The 26,907-nt window shown below is 44.8% G+C and overlaps 2 protein-coding genes across 2 annotated transcripts in view; one reads left to right on the forward strand and one right to left on the reverse strand.

The window, feature by feature from the left end:
* The window catches only part of LOC147020686 (alpha/beta hydrolase domain-containing protein 17B-like), a 45,310-nt gene extending 26,456 nt beyond the window's left edge, over positions 1-18,854 (reverse strand). The window contains exons 1-2 of the mRNA XM_085896228.1: positions 18,129-18,854; positions 4,429-4,608 (exon numbers count right to left, since the gene is read on the reverse strand). Of these exons, the coding sequence (XP_085752354.1) occupies positions 4,429-4,608; positions 18,129-18,595 (647 nt within the window). The 5' untranslated portion in view covers positions 18,596-18,854. The remainder of the gene's footprint in view (positions 1-4,428; positions 4,609-18,128) is intronic.
* A 130-nt stretch (positions 18,855-18,984) lies between these two features.
* The window catches only part of C9H9orf85 (chromosome 9 C9orf85 homolog), a 56,895-nt gene continuing 48,972 nt past the window's right edge, over positions 18,985-26,907 (forward strand). The window contains exon 1 of the mRNA XM_085896230.1: positions 18,985-19,170. The gene's annotated coding sequence lies outside the window, so the exon portion shown is untranslated. The remainder of the gene's footprint in view (positions 19,171-26,907) is intronic.

Consider the following 26,907-nt stretch of genomic DNA (forward strand, 5'->3'; position numbering starts at 1 on the left):
GTGAGGGTGACTTTCGTTTCCTTTGCTTTTTGAATGAATGAGTATAATTGTTTAAGTGTTGTAAATAATTATAGTCGGTAGTAGTGCTTTTGCTTTTGTTGCATTTTGTCTTGACTGTTATACGTGCATTACTGTATGGCTGTAAATACGTGCTTGTCTGTGTGTGTGTAATAAAGTGCTTGCTTGTTGAACTGTTTCCCGTCTCGTCCTTTCCTTTGTTGAAAGTTCCATCTTGCATCACGTAAGGGATTGAGGTTTAAAACACCCGGTAAATAATCTGAACCGTCGAGGTCGACGATAACTCTGCTCGGTTATCCCTGCAGCACGGAATGAGCCGCTTAAGCGGTTCATGTCCGAAGTCGACCTGCGGCGAGGTACAATCGCCCGGTCGACCACTCGCGCAGGTACTTAGGTAGGTTGATTTTGGCGAGCAACCCTATCCTGCGCGGGTGGGCAATTGGCATGATCGTGGTGAGGTTAAACCCCCACCCGTGACTGGCTCCTGGCGGTAGTTCCCGGAGGGTCACGACTGAATTGTCCGTTCCGGTGGGCGACGCGGTCACCATTCGAGTCAAGCGGCCGATCGCACGCCGGACGCGCCAGAATTCGCAACAATATATACACACACATATATATACATATATATATATATATATATATATATATATATATATATATATATATATATATATATATATATACATATATATATATATATATATATATATATATATTGTTACAGATTTCAGAATCCGATCTGATGAATGCATCCACACATCCAGGTCCTCAGAGTTATTTCCTTAAATGCATGTCCAGGATAGACCCATCTCCATGTCTGGTGGGATTATAAATGTGATGCGTTGAGAAGGGTAAAGAATAGATCCCCCCTCTTATGGGAAGCCTTTTTTTTCCTTCACGACAGACACATTTATGTATGCTATTTCTTTCATTGTCGCCAACACCCTCCTTTTTTCCAGCAACGTTGACACATTTCTTTCACGGACGCAGAGACCCACCGTTTTTCGATCGGTGTTTGACACCCGCACCACAGACATGGCCTTGAAAGCCACGGGTTGTCACGGTAACGGAGCGCATGTGGGGTGGGGTGAATTTGGGGGGACTCTGTGCCCGCCGAGACGGGCCGCCTATATAAAAAGAGGGGGAGGTCCGTTCTTGGCGTGGCGTGTGGGTGAGAGCAGCGCCGACAACGAGACAGTTTGTCAGTCAGTTCACCCGTGCCACTAGTGGGTATGAGCAGCGCCGACAACGAGACAGTTTGTCAGTCAGTTCACCCGTGCCACTAGTGGGTATGAGCAGCGCTGACAACGAGACAGTTTGTCAGTCAGTTCGTCCATCCGTTCCAGTGTGGGAGTGACCAGCGCCGATAAGTGAGGCATGGGTCAGTCACCGAGTGAGGAACGGGTCAGTCACCGAGTGAGGCACGGGTCAGTCACCAACGAGTGAGGCACGGGTCAGTCACCAACGAGTGAGGCACGGGTCAGTCACCAACGGACCGTGTGAGTCACTGGACGTCACCAGTTTCGGGAAGTGTGAGGAGTTGCTCATGTCGCAGCACCAAGGTCTAAACCTGCGACAGATGATCTCGGTGCCCCCAGACGTCGACTGGCATTCAAGGCTGTTGGCGAATGGGTGCACGGCAAGGCTAGGTGCTGGCGACACACAAGACACGCACACACAGTTCATGACGTTTTCATTTGACGGACGACTTATTTTTGGTTAATTATTTATTTGCTTGTGAATATTTTGACTGCTTTGAATTCACTAATTTACGTCATGGTAATAAAACGTTCTTTTTATTTATTTATTTATTTTCTTATTAATAAATTATTTGTTGACGTTCTAACCTGTCCATGCTTGTCCTTTCCTTCCATTGATTCAGCATTGTCCAAACCTAGATAAACTGGGAGGTAATTACCACAGACTTCACCAATAATTGTCGGCACGCACCAGCAGTTAAAACGCTCGGCTGCCCTAATTAAGATCAAATCAAGATAACGTTGGTGCTTTGCCGAGGGCGTGCTCCCTGTTCAGGTAACCAAGTGAGCTCCAGTTAAACGGCACAATTAGACGGTGGACACTGGAACTCGTGGTTGACTGGGTGGCGTTCATGGTTCTAAAACAACCACCGTACCACAACATTAATTGTGAGCAGTAGCCCCAGGTCCGTCTCTTCCGAGGACAACCGGGGATTAATCCCCCTGAGTAACAAACTGGTGTCTCGGTACCCGTGGCCGTAACAATACAATATATATAAATATATATATATATATATATATATATATATATATATTGTTATGTTTGAGGGGGGGTATGCATTCAAAGGGTAATTAGGATGTTTAATTAGGTATGCCATGCTGTTCGAGTTTACCAGGATCTCGATGTAATAAGTAGCAATTCAGTGGTGATAAGTTGTCTCGTAAAGGTTCATTTCTTCAAGGGGGAAATGATAATTGTCACGTAATTAGATAGGGACACGGGATAGGGTAAGGGTGTCTGCGTAAACCCCTTTTAGTAGTCCCTGGAGACTGGCCATGACATCACAGGACAGTGCAGCGGATGGCTCCGCCCCGTGATCACGATTGGCAGAAGGCGACGGCGGTGGGCCAATAAACGGCTTGATTGGAAGTGACGAGGACAGGAGGATAAAAAGGTTCTGTTCGGGGTCGAAAAGGAAGAGGAAGAAGATCGGGACAAAAACGATCGTGTTTTTTTGGTGTGGAGGCTGTTGCGCGGGAAGCATACTTGTTGTTGTGCTGATTCGATAGTGTTCTTCATCGTGTCTTGGAGCCTTGCTGAGCCTCGTGCCTCACCTTGGTTGGCTCTGGGGTTCTGCTGACTCGGAGTACGGGGTCGAACGGCGGGCGGACCTGCCTCCCTCTCCTGCTCACAATTTGGCGCCAGAACTGGTTCCCTGGCGGCGGTGAGCGGACTTGGGCCAAGACCAGGAGGTCGACAGCACCACGGTTTCTCCTGCCCCCCTGACGAGAGCAAGGCCAGCTCGTCCGATGCTGATCCAGGGACAGTTGCGTCCACACCACGGTCCAGCCTGACCACCAGAAATAGCTACGTGTTGTGTGTGTGTGTGTGTGTGTGTGTGTGTGTGTGTGTGTGTGTGTGTGTGTGTGTGTGTGTGTGTGTGTGTGTGTGTGTGTGTGTGTGTGTGTGTGTGTATTTGGCGCCTTAGAGGGTTTGAGATCTGTATATTCATTGGAATTGTCTGTGTTTTTCCCACGCCCGATCCCACACCATCCCGTCGAATCGCCCCGGATCCCTCTTCTTGCCGAGTCTTGTTATTTCTGGTTAATAATAAAAACAAATAAACATCATCAACTCTGTGAAAAGCGACTCGTGCCACCTTCCTCGTCCTGTTTGCGGTAGAGCGATTAGAACCGCCATGTTTGGGTTATAAATAAATAAACCGTCTCCATCGTTTCGGCTCATTCTACGTTGGCGGGACTGTTCAAGTCCCGTGGACGTCACAATATATGTATATATATATATATATATATATATATATATATATATATATATATATATATATATATATATATATATATATATATATATACATATATTGTGATATTATGTGATATCTCTTTCAAACCGCTGATATTAAAGATCGGGACCTTCTGGGTGACATAGAAAGCTGAAATTTTGCGTGCCGATGAACATTGAAGCCGACACACTGTGGAGGTTGGAGGGAAGTCACAGAACCGTCGGACAACATCCGTAAATGAAAATGTAAATAAACGGAAAAAAAATGCAGCTAAAGCCCCACCTGAGACAATGGGGAAGCACGGTAATTTTGTGTGCCAACGGACATCACATCCGGTACATCGGGGGGAGGGGGGGGGAAATCACAGAACCATTGGAAAGCATCCGTAAATGAAAATATCAATGAATGAGAAATCAAATGCAGGTGAGGGTCCCGAGACAATGGAGAAGCATGGTTTGTATGCTTACACAATGTTTAAGCACACCGCGCTAATCTTTTTTTTTTTGGTGGGGGTGAGGGGGGGAGGGAGAGTTATAGACTTGAGGTTGGGTGGAGGGGATTGTTGACACAAATAAAGGGGGAGGGGAGGACAGAGTTATAGTGGAGAGGGTCAGAGATGAGAGAGGAGGTTGAGGCTGTGAAGAAGGGTGGGGGCGGAGAGTTCATGACGTGAGGAAGAAGGGAAGGGAAGGGAAGATAGATTTTGGAAAAGGGCGGGGGGGAGGGGGTTGAGGCTTTGGTTGGGGAGGGGTTGAGGACTTGCAGTCACATTTTACAATTCGTGGAATTTCCGTGGTTCCCTTGCTTTTTTGCAAGCATTGCTTCAACAGGTAGACCAGCATAGAATAATAATAAATGCAAAGGGATGTAAAAAAAAACACCAAACAGCAGAAATGTGATTTATGTCCTACCTTGGAAACACATCAAAGCAGTAGGTCTTCTTGGTATCAGGGAAAGCGACACGCATACCAGAGGTAAGAGGTGAGTGCAGAATTACAGCAGCACATTCAAAGCGAGATGCGAGATCCACAGTTGGTACTGTGCCAATACTCTGGCCATAAAGGATCACATTCTCAGGATTGACACCATACCTTCCAAGGGCACAAATAAGAACATGGTTAATAAACATCCAGAGGACGACTCATTCTCAAGGAGGCTGTGTTGTATACAAAATCACTACAGATTATTCAGATGCTGATAAGGGCACCATAATCATACGAGAGCGGTTCAAGGTTGACATGGAGCTTTTATGATGGAAAATAATAGCGAAATGCTGACACGTTTGTACAATTGATTTGTACTTCCGTGACAAAGTTATACAGGAAGTCACATCAAATTATACAGTAATATTACAGAAAAATTTCAATACAAGACTTTTGAAATGACATAATCCACCTAACCACAGAATGTTTGGTGCGCATGTTCAGAAACCCCTTTGCAGCAATGTCGATTGGTGCACGTCAGCATATATCGTGTGTGCGAGATAGGGGTTTCACCTATTTAAAATGGCTCACAAAGCTTCTAAAAAGAAGCCAAAACACTTGGAAAGGTACCTGAGAGAAAGGGTTGAGCATCGACACAATGAAAGAGTTGGAGAACTTGCTCAGTTCACCCAAAGGAGAGATCTTTCAGCTGCACGCACTGCAAAAACTCCCAAAGACGTGGGCTAGTGCAAGGCCAAAGGATCCTAGACGGGCGTGTTCTACCAAAACCCCTGAGGGATCATTATGAGGGAATGAACTTTGCATGGAAGGATTGGCAATTTATTTAATGCACGTCTGCAATTGGAAAGTCTATGCCGTGCATCATTACCGACAGATTAATGGCAACCGGCTCTTTGACAAAAGACATATTTGTGATGTGAAAATACACAAAGCTTGTGACATTGAAATTTACGTAGGAGCGAGATCGTCTTCTTGCGTATGGTAGCTTGGCTGCCGGGTAGAGCTATCATTCTGTTGGGGCGCGACTATGCCACTGATGCTGTGCCCCAACACCAGTACACCGGTACTCATTTCGCCGACCTCGGAAGGATGACAGGCTTGAGTCAACCACACCTGACGGTAAAGTCAGCGGCCAAAGGGGCTCAAACTCAGAACCTTAAGATCCCAAGCCAGCCACCATAACTATGAAGCCAACACCAGGCAGGAGTGAGATGTACTCGGAAGACTTCTCTGAGGGAGACACCATATCAGGTTTGGGTTCTTCTGAATACCTATGGGAACGACATCTGTGGCTTGTGAATGCACAAGGTAGGTTTTGAAAATCAACATTTAAAAATGATTATATTTACTGTTAATCATGTTGAGGGGTTGGGGATGGAGAGGGGTAAGAGTGGGAGCTGTGAGGACTGTTATAAATATATTGCTGCAGAAATGATCCCAAGGAGATAAATAATCTTGAGTATTATGGCAGATATTTCATAAGGATTTGTTTAGTTAAGTGTATCGTACTCAGTGTGAATCGACATGCGTTGCGTATGTTAAAGATAGCTGGCCACCTTCCGAGTGTTTCTTTTCTGGACCCAGTTTCCCATCTCGTTGCGTGTATTCTTCCCCATCCTTCGTATCCCGGTATGCACCGAACTCTTCCCAGCCCGAGCAATAAAATAACCCCCTTAAACCGGTCCACGGCATAGTACTTGTTCCTGGCAGAAAGATCGGGTCAGAAAGCCCCAACTTATCCCCCCCCCCCCCAGTTGTATCTCTTCTGTTAAGCGAATGCAGGCTCAAGTTATTTTGCTAAGTTGACTGTGTATGTCTGATCATCATCGTTGGGCACGGGTGTCACGCCGAGGTAAGAGAATTTGGAATTATTGTTTCATGTACAAATCCTGCTTCTTGTTTCATTTCAAAATACATGTATAAAGCCCCTTGGTCTCTATCTCAACCTGCTTTCCCCGATAATTTCATCTGGTGGCTCTGAGGTATAGCAGTGGAAGGTAAGAGATTGGTCGCGGTCTTGTACGTCCAGAGTTCCTGGCATCACGTGGGATTTGGTTGCTTGACAAGATCTTTCATCATATATCCCTCGATAAGATCATCACGGCCATAGATAAGATATTTGAAAGTCCCGTATTAAAGGCAGTCAGCACGGATTTACGAAAGGTAGTTGATGTTTAACAAATTTATTGGGGTTCTCTGAAGTGGATGAAGGAGGTGCAGTGGACGTCATATATCTAGACTTTCAGAAGACACTTGACCCAGTACCACAAAGAAAGGTGTTAGCTAAGGTTAGGGCTGCGGAGTTAGTGTGGTTGGTACCTAAGGGATCATTACGAGGACTGTCCTTAAAGATTACATCAATGATTTAGACAGCAGAGTTCAGAGTCTGTTTTCCAAATTTTCAGATGACACAAATCTTGCATGGATGGTAGGTGTTAGAGTTGGGTGGGGGCGGAGGGAGAGGAGTGTTAAGGATTCAAGTGTTCGCCCTTAATCGCCAATGAAGGGTCGTCGTCATCATTTGGTGTGCAGCCTTTTGTTGCCGGTTTGCATCATTGCTGGAGTGTGGCTGTGCTGCACGTACGAACGGTCTCTTCCAAAACGTTCAATCAACTTTGAGAGAAAAGTAAAACCCTGCTTCAGGAATGTATGATACACATTACAGAAGCTAGATTCTACCCGCAACCCGAATCGAAACTGCTCTGTTCCACTTCAATTGGATACGTTCCAAACACATGGATGCGACTGACGAATAATGCAACTTGATCAGAATCTGTTTTGAATGCCAGTTGTAGCTGTACCTTTTTCCCCTTCCTTGATCTCCCCAACTCCCATCAGGCTGATACATGCTGTCTTTCTTCAGGCCCTGAAACGCCCTCTGTGCCATCCAATTTTGAAGTTGAAATTTTCTTTTTGTGTTTCTTTGTCTTTCTGCTTTTTGGAATTTTCACATCAAACCCGTTTTGTAATGAATGTGCGATTACGATGGTAAACTCCTGCACGTCAGTACCCTTCCTCATATCATCTACATAGCAAGGTCACCCACGCACACCACTCCCCCCCCTCCCCCCAATATTCTCACCCATGCCAACACAGACTACTCCCCTGCCACCAACTGTATAGACATCCAACATCCAAGGCCTCCACTCCAATATGACACATGTCAATACAAGCTATCACTGCTCAACAGAATCCTTCCTTCCACTGGATGTCATTTGACGCTATGTTTGACATTTGACAGCGCGCTACGTCATTTGAAGCAACTCCGTCTACATATAGGAGGCTACGATGCTGTTCCCCATTAAATAGTTGATGGAAAAAAAAAAATGAATGTCGATCAATGTGCCACGTCGCAATACTTGGTTTATTTGTTTTCAGGAATAAGGTGAGCTTTTCCTGACCTGTGAACTATGCACTTTCAAGCCTGGCTTCTGAACTTGATGTTGGGTCTTCTGAAAAACATTAGACTATTTTGGCTCTGCAGAGAAAGACTTGATGATGTAGCAAAACAAACTTTTGGAGGATGAGCAACAAATCCAACATGGTACAATCAATCTGGTGGGAGTGGTGGTGGTGTTGGTGTACAGTGTAGTGAGCAGGCATGTGACGGTCGTTCAAGTGCGTACCTCAGTAGATCAGTTATAGGTGAAACTAGAACAGCACTCGGTACAGTACACACCTCTGCCAGGCTGAAGTGTTCATGTTTTGCATCCCAGTGATGGTCCGGATCTGCATTGGGACCTGAACCAAAATCCAATTGGCTTGTTCTCGTCTACTATCCAACTCGTCCACCAGGTTTTGTCGTAACTAATCCACAACTTTTTTTTTTAATATCATGCTGTACATCGTTTGTGGTCCATCTCTCAATCGTGGAAATCACTTAAAAAAAAATTAAAAAATATATATAAAAAAAAAAAAACTTCTCTTATCCGATTCCAGATCTTCACCAAAATCAAATAAATATCCTGCTCAGAGACAAACGAACAGACACACAGACAGAGGTGAAAGCACAACCTTTGACCACCTTGGTGGCGGAGGTAACAATATTTGATTGGAAAAGCAACTGCTTCATTTGTGGGAGAATCCACCATCCCAAACAACGTGCAACCTGGTCAATGGTGGAGAGTCTGTAGATGGCGAAGAATCAAGCAAACAGAAGATGTACACTGAAATCATCCAGGCTGCAGAGGAGCAAATGATAACGGGTGGCGACGGGTTGGTAATGGTGACCTCCTTGCATTTGAGGCCTGTTATCAGAGGAAGAGAAACTGCTTCTCCTCATACATCAACACAGGGAAGATCGAGCATCGAGAAGAACGAGTACAGCTGCAGAAGGTGATGTCCATGGAAAGGAAATTCAGCAACTCATGAAGGAGTTCAGGCCCAAACAAGTAGTTTCGCTCGATATACTCAGAACATACTACCGGCAACTCCTGGAACATCCTGATGAAGATGACTGCAGTACGTACACATCACAAGAAGTGAAGTTGAAATGACAGAAAGAATGGCCAACCCTGGCATTCATTCCACAGAAAGGTGGCTCTGATCTCATCTGCTCAAATGACGTATCTGTGGGCGAAGCCTCTCAAGGGAAATCAACTGGCAAGAAATCCTACTTCTGGTGCTCGGAGGAATTCATTGAGACTGAAACCAGCGATAGATGTTTATCCAATGAAGAAACAATTGTGCAGTTGGCATATTGGACTTCTGGGACTCCATGGGACCGACTCAATCTGTGAACTTTCTGATCCGGATTTCTCCCAATGGCAAATCATCCCTTCTGGACTTGGTGATGACTAACTTTCCTACAAGTGTCTCCTGCTCTTCCTCTGCTCAAATTGGTTCATCTGATCATGTGTTTGTGAAACTCAACATCTATCTGACTATTTTCAGAGAGCTGACAATAGAGCTGGCGAGTCTGGCATTTTACTCAAGCAGATTGGCAGGGACCGCAGGCAGCCCTCTCTCTTCAGGACCTGTCTCCCATATCTACTGCACCTGATGTTAACTCAGCCTGGGAATTCTTCCACAGAAACATGCTCTCTCTCTCTCTCTCATACACAGATTCATCCCATCTCATCTTCAATTATCCTTCCCTTCTTCACACCCATAGTACATTTAATCCTCTGGGGAGGCAGTTGCTCCAAAACAACTTGCCTTCTCTTCCTAGAAGGCTAATCCAATCAAAGGTAATCTCGGTGCATTCCATAAACCACACGACGAGTGCGTGTTCAGAAAACAACATCTCTCCAACCTTAAGAATGACCTTTCAAACTTGTCTCCCTCCTCTAAAACCTGGTGGCACCTTGTCAAGTCTGACTCTGGCATATGTTCCCCTTCCATCCCTTCCCTCACTTCAAATAGCACCGCAGGAGACTCCGCACGTGAGAAGGCCGAATGCCTCAATATCTTGTGCCCCAAACCCCTCCCTCTCTGTACCCATCCTTCCCAGTCGTACCCAACTGCTCCTGAATTCTGTCTTTTGCACCTGAAAAGGGGGAAAAGTTTGTGGCAGCTTTTGACTCTGACTCTGCAACTGCACTGGAGGAGGGCATCAGCTCATGTGTCCTAAAACCTTCTCTGCTGCTCTCGCACTTTCTCTCTGTCATTTACCAGAGATCATCTTCCATCTGCTTGGAAATCAGCCAACATCACAGCATTGCATAAAAAGGTACAAAAATGGATCCTCTTAATTACAGACCAATCAGCTTGCTACCAATGATCAGCAAGGTCATGGAATCCATCATCGCAGTTGACATAAAATCGTTCTTTGTTTTTCCAACAGCCGCATCTCAGATTATCAATTCGGATTCAGACCTGGTCACTCCACCTTGGACATGCTGCTTCTACTCTCTCTCTGCTAATGGATGGAGGCCCTCGATATCAGACATGAGATCAGGGCAGTCTCTCCAGATATATCTTGAGCTTTTGATAAAGTCTGGCATCGTGGCTTGCTCTCCAAAATGGAATCCAAAGCCAACTACACTCTTGGATTACTGACTTCCTCCACTCTTGTAGCCAATGAATGGCTCTCAACAGGACCCTTTCAAGGCTGGAGTGTGCCAAAGGAGTGTTCTAGGCCCCATATTATTCCTAAATCTTCATCAATGATCTCACTGACTCTCTGGAAAGTCTTTATCTCTTTCCTGATGACTCCACTCTCTGCCGTGCCATCTCCCATCCTTCGAACAGACAGGCAGCAGCCTCTTCCCTCTCCTCAGACATTGAGAAAAATCACAAACTGGTCAAACGCTTGGAATGTGTCTTTCAATTCTGAGAAATCCCACACACTCACTCTCTCCCAAAGGATCACACGGCAAATCGTCCAATCTACTTTCTCCCTCTGCCCTGCTGTTGGTGTTTTCACTTCCTCCTGCTGTTCCCTTTATGATGTTGTGTCCTGATTTGTTCTGTCATCACTCTTCCACGAAACTAGACCACATTTCGTTTAAAAAAAATAAAATTAAACAAAATTAAAAAAAACACCTGTCCCCCTTTTTCCCATTGAAACAACGCCCCGGCGTTCGCAGCATTTTCAGCAACGTATCCCCTGCGAATGTCGGGGTCGTACGTCTGTTTAAAGGTGTAGGTCCATAAAAAGGTAGAATTCTCAGCTAACACAGGTTTCCTGCAATGTTCTCCATGATGCAGATTCTATATCCTAAGACCCTAAAATTTGATTTTATCCATGAAGACAAATGTTGTACCACAGATTTCAGTGCCCCCTACCCTGGTGAGAAGGGATACAACAACTTCTAGGGAAATTACCCGTCCCTAAGGGAGGTTCGGCTGGCACGATGGTCGAGAGGTACGCATTCTTACCGCTAAGCTGTTGAGCCTGGGTTTGAAACCCGACCCAGCTACAGTAGATGCCTGGTGTTGGCTTAATGGTTAGGGTGGTTGGCTTTGGACCCCAGAGGGCCTGAGTTCAAATCCTGCTCAGTTGTTGAATTAATATCAGGCGGGGTTAACTCGGCCTGTCGTCCTTCCGAGGTCGGCAAAATGAGGGCCAGCATGCTGGTATACTGTGTCGGAGTGGCGACCCGTCCAGGATTGTGTCCAATAGCCAAGGAGACTGCTTAAGCAGCACCAATGCACGGCACCGAGTATGGTCTGTATCTCCTCCTCCTCCTCCTCCAGCTATAAACCGTCATCCCGCCGTTTCACAGGCATGGTGATTCATCAATGTGCGTGCCATCCCTCGGATGCACGTTAAACTGGGCATCCCATCTGCCAGTACTATTTGTTTAGTTGGCGTCTTTCTTGGAGTTGACGAGAGAAGAATAAGTTTTGGGACCGGATAAACATCCAAGAGTATTGAACGAGATGGCAGAGCAGATACAATCATGACGTTAACATATACATACATATATATATATATATATATATACATATATATATATACATATTAATGTCATACTCATCTGCTCTGCCAACAGAAATCAGTGTCATTGATGTATTAATGGGCCGACCTTTGCTCATACAACGTGATTAGACATTCTTCACAAAAACAGCCACATCACTGATCCACCCAGACGTCAACCAAATGTCGGCATCCAAAAGTTTTCCCTACAGTCACATTTTCCAGGGTGCAAAAGATTTTCGTAAATCCAAGATAATTCACTAACTCTAGATATAACATGGTTGGAAAGTTCATTTCGCTTATGCACCTTGCTCTATTCGGCAATCCATACGGGTCTGCGTTGCCAATAACCAGTATTGTTTATAATATCACCCCCGAGACTAAGCGTCCAACGAATCAACATGCACAAGCTTTGGGACAAACGTTGACGCCGATTATTTGGCCGTGAAAGCACACAAAGCACAACAACTCAACTGATCGTGAACGTGGGCGATTTGTTTTCTTGTTTTTTTTTTTAAAACTCTTGCGGAGCTGAGCTCCACCTCGGATGGATCGAGGTGCCAGAGTGTCGCTCCTGCAGCACTCCACCGCTGACAGAGAGCAAGCCAAAACTGCTGGATGTTGACTCTCAAAGTACAATTTAAATCCCAAAAGTTTGAACATCAAAGGATGATTACACATAAAAATGTACAATGTTGGACTGGATACAAATCACAAGAGGAAGTGGGGTTTTTTTTTTTACTTTTTTGTTGTGAGGACCAACACTTTACCGTTGTAGCGTTAACATCTAAACATCATAGCCTACTCTCAAAAGGCAAGCTGCAGTAGAATGTAGATGATATCATTTTATGCTCAGGTTGAGAAATCCTTTCATAGATTGAACAGTAGTGGCCTTTGTTAAGCAAACACCTTATAAAAGCGTGGAAAAGCATCCGCCTCCTGGAAACACGCTGGCCTTCCAACAAGCAAAAGCAAAACAAGTTCTTATAAATAACGAGCAAAATTACCAACCCACAGGTAATTACGTGACGTCGAAGTGCAGCATTCCAATTGACAGCGTGATGCGGACCATTTAAACGGGATGTGGAATCGGGTTTTTTTTAAAAAACCTCAGTCAGGGCATGGATTTTCCCGGAGAATGGGAAGGTGGTCATATCAGGGGAGAATGGACGTGGAGGTTTGGTTACGCCGTTTCATGCAGCAGAAAACTGCGGGTCACAATCGAGATGAAGGGTAATGCCACGCGTGACGGTTATTGTCCTTCCACTGGTAAATGTGTTTACCAGCGGTCTTCTCGAGCCAGCGTTGCATGGCTCCTTGACATTGAAAACACTCGATCAACTGTCACTTTCATTTCCTTTCTGCTTCCACTGACCTTTCCTTAAGACGATTCTGCGTTGCATACTCTGTTGCAGAGTGTCGGAGCTGCCGAAGCAATTTCTTGGCAAAGGTTATGGTGGTTGGTTTGCCATTGACTTCCCAGCAGGAGTGAACAGGGTGTAGATTTGTACAATTTGTTCAGGGTGTCGGGAACGGCCCGCCTCCTCTTAACGAAGGACACCATGAGATCTTTAACATCCACCAAACGAATGCTGGCAGATGGGACGCCCGGTTTAACTTGCGTCCGAGGGACGACGCCCACACGCTGATGAATCACCCAGTCTGTGAAACACCGGGATGACAGTTTACAGCTAGGGCGGGATTCAAACCCAGGCTAGACAAGCTTCGAGACGAGTGTGCACACCTCGAGGCAAGGCACGACATCGATGGTTCACGGGGTAACCAAAATCTAGCGTTGGGCAACCAAAATAATGACTTGATTGCCCATGTCGGGCATCCTCATTACCGTGCCTTGAACATTCGTATTAGTCACGTGATGTACAAAACGACCTCCTACGTCGACAATAAAAGTTAACCGCAATGTGGTTGGTACACGTGGTGTTGCGTGTGAGCGCTTGTGAAGGTGCGAAGGTAATCTGAAAGGTGGTGTCTGTGTTAATTGTGTGTACCCACTGGTCGCATTCCCCAATCCGGGCGAGTGTGACATGCGCAATCAAAGGAGTGTGTGTGTGTGTGTGTGTGTGTGTGTGTGTGTGTGTGTGTGTGTGTGTGTGTGTGTGTGTGTGTGTGTGTGTGTGTGTGTGTGTGTGTGTGTGTGTGTGTGTGTGTGTGTGTGTGTGTGTGTGTGTGTGTCTATGTTGAGGATGCTCAATTCCAGGATTATACAGGACCTTCATTAAACCAACCAAGTGTTTGACTTGAACGAACACGTGCCTTGCTCGACACTCACGTGGTGGCTTGCAAACCAAAACAAGTTACAATTTCCAAGCAGAACAGTCAATGTTTGGGCGGTTGTTTTCGAAATTTGTTTCGGATGCCGGCAATAACTCACCTACTCTGTGCGAAAGACGCTTGGATCTTCAACGTTCAGCAATGACGAGTGCCGAAAGGCACGTCCTCCGGCTTAAAGTCCTTCTGATGGACAGCACAAACATCGATGTCTCACCAGGCTGACAGGATGGCATGCAGGTAAGCACACTCCCATCTGAGCCGTCTATCCTCAGTTTGAATTCGGACTCGGACCCAGCTATAAACTGTCAAACCCAGCGATTATGGGTTGACGGTTTATAGTTGGGTTCATAACAGGGTGAAGCATCATTTTGCGTGCCGTCGCTCGGATGGACATTAAACCGGCATCCCGTCTGCCAGCATTATCGTTTGTGGACGTTAACGATCCCATGGTGTCCGACGCGAAGAGTCGGCGAGCTATCGCCAGAACCCTGAACAAATTACAAATTCCTGCTCTAATCTACAGAGGGCACTGCATCAGTGTCACAACTCCACCCACACCACCCCTTCAGTCAATGACGCTCCTCACGGCCATGTGCTGAATTCGAAATAAGAAGATGCCTCGCCCTTCCTGCGAAACACCTGGGTGACAGTTAATGATACCTGGGTCAGGAGTCCAACCCAAGCTTGACGGCTCAAAGGCGAGTGCGCATTCCTCCGAGCTGTCCTGTCAATATTATTATCGGACAAATAACAAAAATTACACCGACTCAAATAAAACATTAACAACCATAAAGTAGTGTAGATGATGAGAACTGTTTTGAAGGTAATCCACCAAGAACATACAAAATAAGCACGCTCCGTCAAACATACACCTGCGTGTGTGCGTGCGACACACACACACACACACACACACACACACACACACACACACACACACACACACACACACACACACACACACACACACACACACACACACACACACACACACACACACACACACACACACACACTTTTCGTGCAGATGGGTTGGTTTTTTTGGGGGGGGGACTTGATGTTCCACAAAGAAGAGGCCCCACCAGTGAAACATTCACTAAACCTGTTTATCACGTCCCATAGGCTTCGGCGACCATAGTGCGTGTACAGACCTGCTCTCATTACCTCGAGTGCAGTACAAGGGGATTGGGTTTGGGGTGGGCCTGGGTTGGAGTAACCTATGCCTCATTAAATAAATAAAGTACTCATGATGCCTCGAGGCTCACAAACGTGACAATGGAACTTTACAATGATGGAAAAGGGATCCTTCCCAAACGCCACTCCACGATGAGATATTCCCAACGCCCATGGGTTATTCATCGCTTTGTTACCAAACGTTGATGAAGGAACTTTCACTTTCCATTGCTGATGTGTTACTGAACCCAAAGTGCTTCTCTCAAAGTCCAAGTGTTATAAACTAAACTCCGTTCAGTTACTCAACTTTCTCTCAAACAAAATTAGTTTGTAATCGTCGTGGAGACTCACCTACGTCTCGTTACCTGCAGCCATGGCAGACTTTGACACACTGGCTCAAGTTATCATGTCCTAAGTCCATGGAAAAGTCAACTTCTCAATTTGGCTTGATAAACCTCCGTTAGGTGTTACCATTTAACACATTGGAAAAGGCTATTAGGTCATGGGGTCATGTTAGCCCACAATCACAAAGGTCATGACGGCTTAATTTGATTTAAATTAGAGTAGATAATCTTGTAAACCTGATTATGGTAACCCCAACAGACTTAGCACAAAGTGATAACCGAATGTGTGCTTGCACAGGCACACCACCATGGACGAAGAATCATTGTGAAACTCAAACAGGTGCATACACTCAGCTTTCAGCACAAAAAAAAAAAAACACAGCAAAAAATATGTCACCTGTGTAAAACAATCAAATTTGTCGTTAGGTCTCATTATCAGATCCGTTTCAAATGCAAAAGAAAGATGTCATATTTAGAAATACAAATTGCTCTTCACATGGAACGATCCCGTCACAACACTTCAACCGCAGTGGCACGTGAACAATGGACGAACAATGGACGTGTAGCAGGTAAAAGGTGTGAGGAAGAGGTCATACTGGTGGAAGAGGTTTTCAGGATTAAAAAGCGAACACACGAACATGGACATCGACAGTGGAGACGAGCAAGGAAACACCCGGTTCGGAACATATGACACACACACGCACGCTACATATGACACACTTGCAACTTATGACACACACACACACCTGGTACATTTGACAGACCTGCAACATGACACACACTACATATGACACACATACCTCCTACATATGACACACACCTGGTACATTTGACAGACCTGCTACATATGACACACACACCTGGTACATTTGACAGACCTGCTACATATGACACACGCAACATACGACACGCTACATATGACACACCTGCTACATATGACACCCGCTACATGACACACACTTGCTATATACGACACCTACTACATATGACACACACACTACATGACATATATAACACCTACTACATATGACGCACCTGGTACATATAAAACACCTGGTACATACGACACCTACATGACACACACATGGTACATATAACACGTACTACATATGACACCTACGACAGATGACACCTGGTACATATAACACGTACTACATATGACATACCTGGTACATATGACACACCTACTACATATGACACCTGGCACATATGACACATACACTTGCTATATATATATATATATATGACACCTACTACATATGACACCTGGTACATATGACACACACTTGATTTTATATTATATATATATATATATATATATATATATATATATATGTATATGACACCTACTACATATGACACACTACATATGACACACCTGGTACATATAACACGTACTACATATGACACACACCTGGTACATCTGACAGACACACTTGATATATATATATATATATATATATATATATATATATATATATATATATATATATATATATATATATATATATATATATATCACACGGACTACATGACACCTGCTACATATGACACCTACGACAGATGACACCTGGTACATATGACGACACACCTGGTATATATATATATATATATATATATATATATATATATATATATATATATATATATATATATATATATATATATATATAAAACACACCTGCTACATATGACACACCTACTGCATATGAGAGACCTACTACATATGACACACCTGGTACATATAATACGTTCAACATATGACACCTACTGCAGATGACGCACCGAGTACATATGACACACCTGGTACATATGACACACCTACGGTACATATGACACACCTGCTACATATGACAGACCTGCTACATATGACGACACACCTGGTACATATGACACACCTACTACATACGACACACCTGGTACAGATGACACACACCTGGTACATATGACACACACCTGGTATATACGACACACCTGGTACAGATGACACATCTACTACATATGACACACCTGGTACATATGACACACACCTGGTACATGTGACACACCTACTACATACGACACACCTGGTACAGATGACACATCTACTACATATGACACACACCTGGTACATATGACACACACCTGGTACATATGACACACACCTGGTACATATGACACACCTGGTACATATGACACACCTGGTACATATGACACACCTGGTACATATGACACACACCTGGTACATATGACACACACCTGGTACATATGACACACACCTGGTACATATGACACACCTACTACATACGACACACCTGGTACAGATGACACATCTACTACATATGACACACCTGGTACAGATGACACATCTACTACATATGACACACCTGGTACATATGACACACCTGGTACATATGACACACACCTGGTACAGGTGACACACCTACTACATACGACACACCTGGTACAGATGACACATCTACTACATATGACACACACCTGGTACATATGACACACACCTGGTTCTCATCTGCTGCCAGGCCGCCTCGATGTCCGCATACAGGTTTCCCTCGGAGGGTTTCCCGGTGCTCGCCCCGTAGCCCGAGTAGTCGTAGGAGAAGATGTTACAGTTGATGCGCGAGCCCAGACCGATGTAGAAGCTGCTCATCTGTCCGAGGTCCACGGCGTTACCGTGCGAGAAAAGCAAGGTGTACTTGGCCGAGGGTGCGGAACGCACGAACATGCACGCCAGGCGGGAACCTTTACTCGTCTGCGCCATGGACATTTCCAGGGAGTCCAGCTCTCTCTGAGAGTACTGCCACTCGGCCTTCTCCCCGAGGTGGAGGGTCCAGCGAGCCCCGCTCTCATCCGCCATGATGGCGTACGTCGGCTCGGGAGGCACGAACGCCAGTTTGGCGGCAATCCGGCCAGGGCACGGCGGGCAACAAAACAGGCAACAAAGGTCTTTCACACTCAGGGTGTTCATGACGACGCGGCATAGGACGTGACGTCACACACTCAACTCCACACTCGTCCGCACACTCAAACTCTCCGGACTTCGCTCACTTCCCCCATACTTTAGAACGGCTCGGGCTGTGACTCGGGCTCGGACTCGGGCTGTGGCTCGGGCTGTGGCTCGGGCTCGGACTCGGGCTGTGGCTCGGGCTCGGACTCGGGCTCGGACTCGGGCTGTGGCTCGGGCTCGGACTCGGGCTGTGGCTCGGGCTCGGACTCGGGCTCGGACTCGGGCTCGGGCTCGGGCTGTGGCTCGGACTCGGGCTCGGGCTCGGGCTGTGGCTCGGGCTCGGACTCGGGCTGTGGCTCGGGCTGTGGCTCGGGCTCGGACTCGGGCTGTGGCTCGGGCTCGGGCTGTGGCTCGGGCTGTGGCTCGGGCTCGGACTGTGGCTCGGACTGTGGCTCGGGCTGTGGCTCGAAACCACCCGACGATCCCTAAACTCGAGCTCACTGTCGATGTTCTTCTTTTTCACTCACACAGCCGATGATCGCCATTGACTTGATCCATCCCTCCTTCCCCTTGGTTTTCGTCAGCAACTCTGGACGGTACAGTGTACACTTCACTTTACTTCACTTAAAACTCCTCCTCTCGCACCTCCCTCTCCCACCTCGTGCGCACTGCACGGGAACAGAGGCGTAGTCACTTTCCCACGCCTTTCCCTCCATTCCCCACGCCTTTCCCTCCATTCCCCACGTCGAACCTTCCCGCCTTTCAAACACAACTTTTTAAATGTTCAACGTTCTCGCGACGGCGCTTCGCCCCGTCACGTCACTCTCTACGTCACTCTCAACGTCAAACTCGTCATCGCAAGATTCTTCTTCTTCCTATACTTCTTCTTCTTCTCATATTCAAGCGGGTTATCTGTCATGAGAACATGTTACATTTCTTGCATCTTCACTTTGTATCGCTTAGGCCTTCAGGGAAGAGCGGGAAGATTCCGCAATTCCTTTGGCCTCATCGAGCCATCCATTTTGGACGTCATACGCAAACATGACAGAACCTTTAACCCCCTTTAACCCCCCTCCCCTCCCTTTTTCCACGAACAACCTCCCTTCCCTCCCTTTGAGAAAATAATCATAAGATGCCCAGTAGAGTTGGGTCATGTGGTGGTCTGAGCGAAGTACTGCACTGTGTTTAGAAATCGACTCCTCGACTCCATGGCTCTTTTAGCCGAAGAAAGTTGCATAAAGCAACCAAGAAAGGCTAACCAAGGTAAGCACTTTGATGTTTCAAACCAAGGGTGGACTGATGGTATTATGGAGCCTTGGGAAAAAGGGGTCTTTTAGCCTCCTCGAATAAAATTCTGAGTGACGGTGTGAAATATAATTTTCCAAAACAAACACTTGTGCATAAATATGTAGAATGATGACAAGACTGTGCCATGAATTTAAAACAAATCCTCACAAAATTCACGTACCGGAGTGTTTGTGTGTGTCTGCCGCACTACTCCTCCTACGGTCGTGGGCCGATTCCATCCAGACTTGCTCCATAGGATTAGGATGACCCCAGTTAATGTATTGTTACGCATTTGGAAGCCTTTTGCACACAGACAGTCAGCAGTCCCATAGTTCAGTTATCTCGTTAAGTATATGTGGATAGTTAGAATCTCTCCCCTATGTCTAAGGCCCAAAAAAAAAAAATGTTGCATTGGTGTAACGGGTCACTGAAAAATAGGGTAGGTCGGTCGGGATCTTTTTTATTATTATTTTTTTTTCCTAATAAATCCCTCCCAAAATCTCCCCCAGCTCGAGTACCACCCTTTTTGTCGGCGGGTTCTGTCCGAAACACTTCCGGGTTTTTGCGATCGCGATCGCAATCAACAAGATACTTGAAAACGATAGCAAAACAACAAAAATAGCAATAAAATAGGGTCGGCAAAATTTTTCGATAGCAAAAAAACAAAAAAAAAAACGTAGGGTCGGCGGAATTTTTAGGGTCGGGCGGGTTACGCCAATGCAACATTTTTTTTTTTTTGGCCTAATGGGAATTTCATGTGTGCGCTGCGAGTTTCTTTTATAGTTAGTTTTCTACATCAATTCCGCCTCCACTCCTTCAGTCCCCTGTCGACACTGGGAAGACAAAAGAGCCTCTCTCGGGGGAGGAACACCAAGACGCCGACACGCTCCCCTCATCCAATTGGGGGGTGAGACCACCTCAGAGCCGACTCCACCCCAGCCAGATGGAATGTTCGCCTCGTCCAATGAGGGGAGGACACCGATCGCCTGACACCTCCCAACCAATCCGGAGGCAATTTACCTCAGAGTGGATTCCTCGACCTGCCCGGGAGAGGGATAAGAAGGGTGGCGAGCGGTCGGTCGGTCGGTCTTTGTCGTTCAAAGTGGTCTTGGTCTTGGTTCACTCAGTCGGTGTTGGTTAGTCGGTCTTGGTGGTTCAGTCTTGGTCTGCGGTCTTTTTCGGGGATCCTTGGGGGTTGGTGGTCGTGTTGGTGTTCATGGTGGTGGTTGCTGCTCCTGGTTGTCAATCGTCGCTCGTCGCTGGCCGGGTCGTTTGTGGGATCCTGGTTGCGCTCATTGGATTCTGGGTCGTAGGTTCGAGTCCCACCGTGGTGGGTTGTTGGAGCGCTCAAGCTGGGACCCCCGTTCCCGTCCACGGACTCCGAGCTCCACAGGTGCGAGTCGGTGAAACCGCACGAGGCGACCAGGTACCCGGCTAGACTCTAACCCTCAGCTCGCCTTCCCTCCTGAGCTTAAGGGCCAAATAAAGACCCACGAGATCCATTTATTTTTGGGTGTGTGTGTCTGTCTGTGGCCAGTCTTGTAAGTAGAATCGTTTAAGTGCCTTGCTTTTTGTACATTGCATTTATATTCGTGATTAAGTCTGCTCTGTGTCTCCCTTCCCAATAAATGTAAATAAACCCCTGTTAAATGTTCCAGTTCGTTGTCTGTGTTTTCTTTCATTGGCCCAGTATGGTTCGGGCTTGAGAGTTAGGGAGGCCGAAGGTGCTGTAAATTGTCATTTGGACCGGCGCGACTTTGGTAATTCCAGCTCGGTTATGCCGGATCCGAGTCAGTAACAGCGACTCGGTTCGAACAAAGCCGGCAAAGGGTGTGGCTTCCCCGGTAGTTAGATGGCGTGAGTACTTAGGTAAATTGGAATAGACAAGTGGACCCTACCTCACGCCGTCAAAATATTGGCGACCACGGTCCTTTAAGCGACCCGTCGACTCCGGAGTTGTCCAGGGTGACGACTGACGACCTTCGATTCCGGGTGTTCGGTGGGAGACGGCCCGGCTGACATATGGCACACCCTACTGCTCCATCTAGCGGTCGTTCTTCGCCACCGAACCCCGGCACCACAACAGTATCGGGGTGTTTTTATCTTTGCCGGTGGTCTTGGGGGACGGTGGTAAATGTGTATCGTGTAGCGCCGCCTCGAGGTGTAAAAGGGTATTTCAAGTCTCCATCATTTACAGCACAGTATTCCTGTCCCCACGTTTTCCAGTGCAATGAGGTGTTTTGAATTATAGGTAGTAGGTATGTTTTTACTTCATCCACATCTAAACCAAGTTGTTTTTTTGCCTATACAGAGGTGTCAGTTGCCTATACACCGCCCAAATAAAGGTGTGCGTCAGAAAACGTGTTGCATGCTTGGAGAAACATCGCCCCTTTGTGGGGGGTACTCTGCTGGTATGCTGTAATTAACGAACCACAAACTGGTGCACCTCATGTTGCAGAGTACAGAACATACATTACAGTCCAAAGCATCATGGAATATTAAGCACGTAATAAGTATATAATATATGGCAAACATCATGGAATATTAAGTATGTAATAAGTGTATAATATATGGCAAACATCATGTAATATTAAGTATGTAATAAGTATATAATATATGGCAAACATCATGGAATATTAAGTGTGTAATAAGTTTATAATATATGGCAAACATCATGGAATATGAAGTATGTAATAAGTATATAATATATGGCAAACATCATGGAATATGAAGTATGTAATAAGTATATAATATATGGCAAACATCATGGAATATGAAGTATGTAATAAGTATATAATATATGGCAAACATCATGGAATATGAAGTATGTAATAAGTATATAATATATGGCAAACATCATGGAATATGAAGTATGTAATAAGTATATAATATATGGCAAACATCATGGAATATGAAGTATGTAATAAGTATATAATATATGGCAAACATCATGGAATATGAAGTATGTAATAAGTATATAATATATGGCAAACATCATGGAATATGAAGTATGTAATAAGTATATAATATATGGCAAACATCATGGAATATTAAGTGTGTAATAAGTATATAATATATGGCAAACATCATGGAATATGAAGTATGTAATAAGTATATAATATATGGCAAACATCATGGAATATGAAGTGTGTAATAAGTATATAATATATGACAAACATCATGGAATATGAAGTGTGTAATAAGTATATAATATATGACAAACATCATGGAATATGAAGTGTGTAATAAGTATATAATATATGACAAACATCATGGAATATGAAGTATGTAATAAGTATATAATATATGGCAAACATCATGGAATATGAAGTATGTAATAAGTATATAATATATGGCAAACATCATGGAATATTAAGTGTGTAATAAGTATATAATATATGGCAAACATCATGGAATATGAAGTATGTAATAAGTATATAATATATGGCAAACATCATGGAATATTAAGTATGTAATAAGTATATAATATATGGCAAACATCATGGAATATGAAGTATGTAATAAGTATATAATATATGGCAAACATCATGGAATATGAAGTATGTAATAAGTATATAATATATGGCAAACATCATGGAATATTAAGTGTGTAATAAGTATATAATATATGGCAAACATCATGGAATATTAAGTATGTAATAAGTATATAATATATGGCAAACATCATGGAATATTAAGTGTGTAATAAGTATATAATATATGGCAAACATCATGGAATATGAAGTATGTAATAAGTATATAATATATGGCAAACATCATGGAATATTAAGTGTGTAATAAGTATATAATATATGGCAAACATCATGGAATATGAAGTATGTAATAAGTATATAATATATGGCAAACATCATGGAATATTAAGTATGTAATAAGTATATAATATATGGCAAACATCATGGAATATTAAGTGTGTAATAAGTATATAATATATGGCAAACATCATGGAATATTAAGTATGTAATAAGTATATAATATATGGCAAACATCATGGAAAACGGCCTGAACAGTATATTTTATAAAATGCACACGCGGAAAAAATTATTGTTTCTCCGTGTTATTTACCTGAAGATTTTTTCGAAAAAAACAAATGGTCACTTTAAAGCGTGTGTGCGTGCGTGCGTGTATGTGTGTGTGTGTGTGTGTGTGTGTGTGTGTGTGTGTGTGTGTGTGTGTGTGTGTGTGTGTGTGTGTGTGTGATAGCGTGTGCGTGTCTGTGTGTGTGTGTGTGTATGTGTGTGTGTGTGTGTGTGTGTGTGTGAGTGATAGCGTGTGCGTGTGTGTGCGTGCGTGTGTGTGTGTGTGTCTGTGTGTGTGTGTGTGTGTGTGTGTGTGTGTGTGTGTGTGTGTAATAGCGTGTGTGTGTGTGTGTAATAGCGTGTGTGTGTGTGTAATGGCGTGTGTGTGTGTATGTGTGTGTATGTGTAATTGTGTGTGTAATAGTGTGTGTGTGTGTATGTGTGTGTATGTGTATGTGTGTGTGTGTGTGTGTAATAGCGTGTGTGTGTGTGTGTGTGTAATAGCGTGTGTGTGTGTGTGTAATAGCGTGTGTGTGTGTGTGTGTAATAGCGTGTGTGTGTGTGTATCAGCGTGTGTGTGTGTGTGTGTGTGTGTAATAGCGTGTGTGTGTGTGTTATAGAGTGTGTGTGTGTAATAGCGTGTGTGTGTGTGTGTGTGTGTAATAGCGTGTGTGTGTGTAATAGCGTGTGTGTGTAATAGCGTGTGTGTGTGTAATAGCGTGTGTGTGTGTAATAGCGTGTGTGTGTGTGTAATAGCGTGTATGTGTGTAATAGCGTGTGTGTGTGTAATAGCGTGTGTGTGTGTGTAATAGCGTGTGTGTGTGTGTGTGTAATAGCGTGCGTGTGTGTGTGTGTAATAGCGTGCGTGTGTGTGTGTGTAATAGCGTGCGTGTGTGTAATAGCGTGTGTGTGTGTAATAGCGTGTGTGTGTGTGTGTAATAGCGTGTGTGTGTGTAATAGCGTGTGTGTGTGTGTGTGTAATAGTGTGTGTGTATGTGTGTGTGTGTATGTGTGTGTGTAATAGCGTGTGTGTGTGTGTAATAGCGTGTGTGTGTGTGTAATAGCGTGTGTGTGTGTGTGTGTGTGTGTGTGTGTGTGTGTAATAAGCGTGTGTGTGTGTAATAAGCGTGTGTGTGTGTGTAATAAGCGTGTGTGTGTAATAAGCGTGTGTGTGTGTAATAAGCGTGTGTGTGTGTAATAGCGTGTGTGTGTAATAAGCGTGTGTGTGTGTATGTGTGTGTGTGTGTGTGTGTGTGTGTGTGTGTGTGTGTAATAGTGTGTGTGTGTGTGTATGTGTGTGTAATAGCATGTGTGTGTGTGTGTGTGTGTGTAATAGCGTGTGTGTGTGTGTGTGTATGTGTGTGTGTCTGTAATAGCGTGTGTGTGTGTGTGTGTGTGTAATAAGCGTGTGTGTGTGTAATAAGCGTGTGTGTGTGTGTGTGTAATAGCGTGTGTGTGTGTGTAATAGCGTGTGTGTGTGTGTGTAATAGCGTGTGTGTGTGTGTGTAATAGCGTGTGTGTGTGTAATAGCGTGTGTGTGTGTAATAGCGTGTGTGTGTGTAATAGCGTGTGTGTGTGTGTGTGTAATAGCGTGTGTTTGTGTGTAATAGCGTGTGTGTGTGTGTGTGTGTGTGTGTGTGTGTGTGTGTAATAGCGTGTGTGTGTAATAGCGTGTGTGTGTGTGTGTAATAGCGTGTGTGTGTGTAATAGCGTGTGTGTGTGTGTGTAATAGCGTGTGTGTGTGTGTGTGTGTAATAGCGTGTGTGTGTGTGTGTAATAGCGTGTGTGTGTGTGTGTGTGTAATAGCGTGTGTGTGTGTAATAGCGTGTGTGTGTGTGTGTGTGTGTGTGTGTGTAATAGCGTGTGTGTGTGTGTGTGTGTAATAGCGTGTGTGTGTGTGTAATAGCGTGTGTGTGTGTGTAATAGCGTGTGTGTGTGTAATAGCGTGTGTGTGTGTGTGTGTAATAGTGTGTGTGTATGTGTGTGTGTGTATGTGTGTGTGTAATAGCGTGTGTGTGTGTGTAATAGCGTGTGTGTGTGTGTATGTGTGTGTGTGTGTGTAATAGCGTGTGTGTGTGTGTGTGTGTGTGTAATAGCGTGTGTGTGTGTGTGTGTAATAGTGTGTGTGTGTGTGTAATAGTGTGTGTGTGTGTGTGTGTGTGTATGTGTGTGTGTATGTGTGTGTGTGTGTGTGTGTGTAATAAGCGTGTGTGTGTGTGTGTGTGTGTGTGTGTGTGTGTGTGTGTGTGTGTGTGTGTGTGTGTGTGTGTGTGTAATAGCGTGTGTGTGTGTGTGTGTGTAATAGCGTGTGTGTGTGTGTGTAATAGCGTGTGTGTGTGTAATAGCGTGTGTGTGTGTGTGTGTGTGAGTGTGTGTGTGTGTGTGTGTGTGTGTGTGTGTGTGTGTGTGTGTGTGTGTGTGTGTGTATGTGTGTCGATTGAACACTGCGGTATTTCTCTATAAGATTAACAAAACGTATTTGTGAAGATGGTTAATTCTATTTATTTTTTTTCGACAAAGAGGGCACAAACAAACCCGGTGTTTTGGAAGGCACGTCCATGGTTATTTGAACCATTTTCTGTAAAGTTTGAAACGAGCTTTAACAGCGGTAAATGTTGTTTGTTTATCGCAAGTTTGATGTTTAGTTTAACAACAATGAATGACTTTGCTGTTTTTTTTGTTTTTTTTTTTCCCAAAATCAATCGAAATCCACTTTCAACCGTCAACAATGAATATCCACCGTTTAAATATACATTCTAAAATCGCCTTCTATTTCTGAAAACGTAAAACAATATTTATTTATTTATTTGGAGCACGGGCCCAAATTTGATGGCCCAGGCCCTTGGTCGGTGCCAGAATGCCCGACTGCTCAGTCCGCCCATTTCGAACCCTTCCCAGAGGTCCTCCACAGCTCTAAAGACATTCACAAATTGTACACACATGAGAATCCCAATGCGACACACTCCTTCAGCTGCCGGACCGGTTTCATCGCTTATTGGAGAATCATGA

This window comes from Eptatretus burgeri, chromosome 9 (genome assembly GCF_056783735.1).
Source record: "Eptatretus burgeri isolate ZD-2024b chromosome 9, Ebu_testis_v1, whole genome shotgun sequence".
NCBI lineage: Eukaryota > Metazoa > Chordata > Myxini > Myxiniformes > Myxinidae > Eptatretus > Eptatretus burgeri.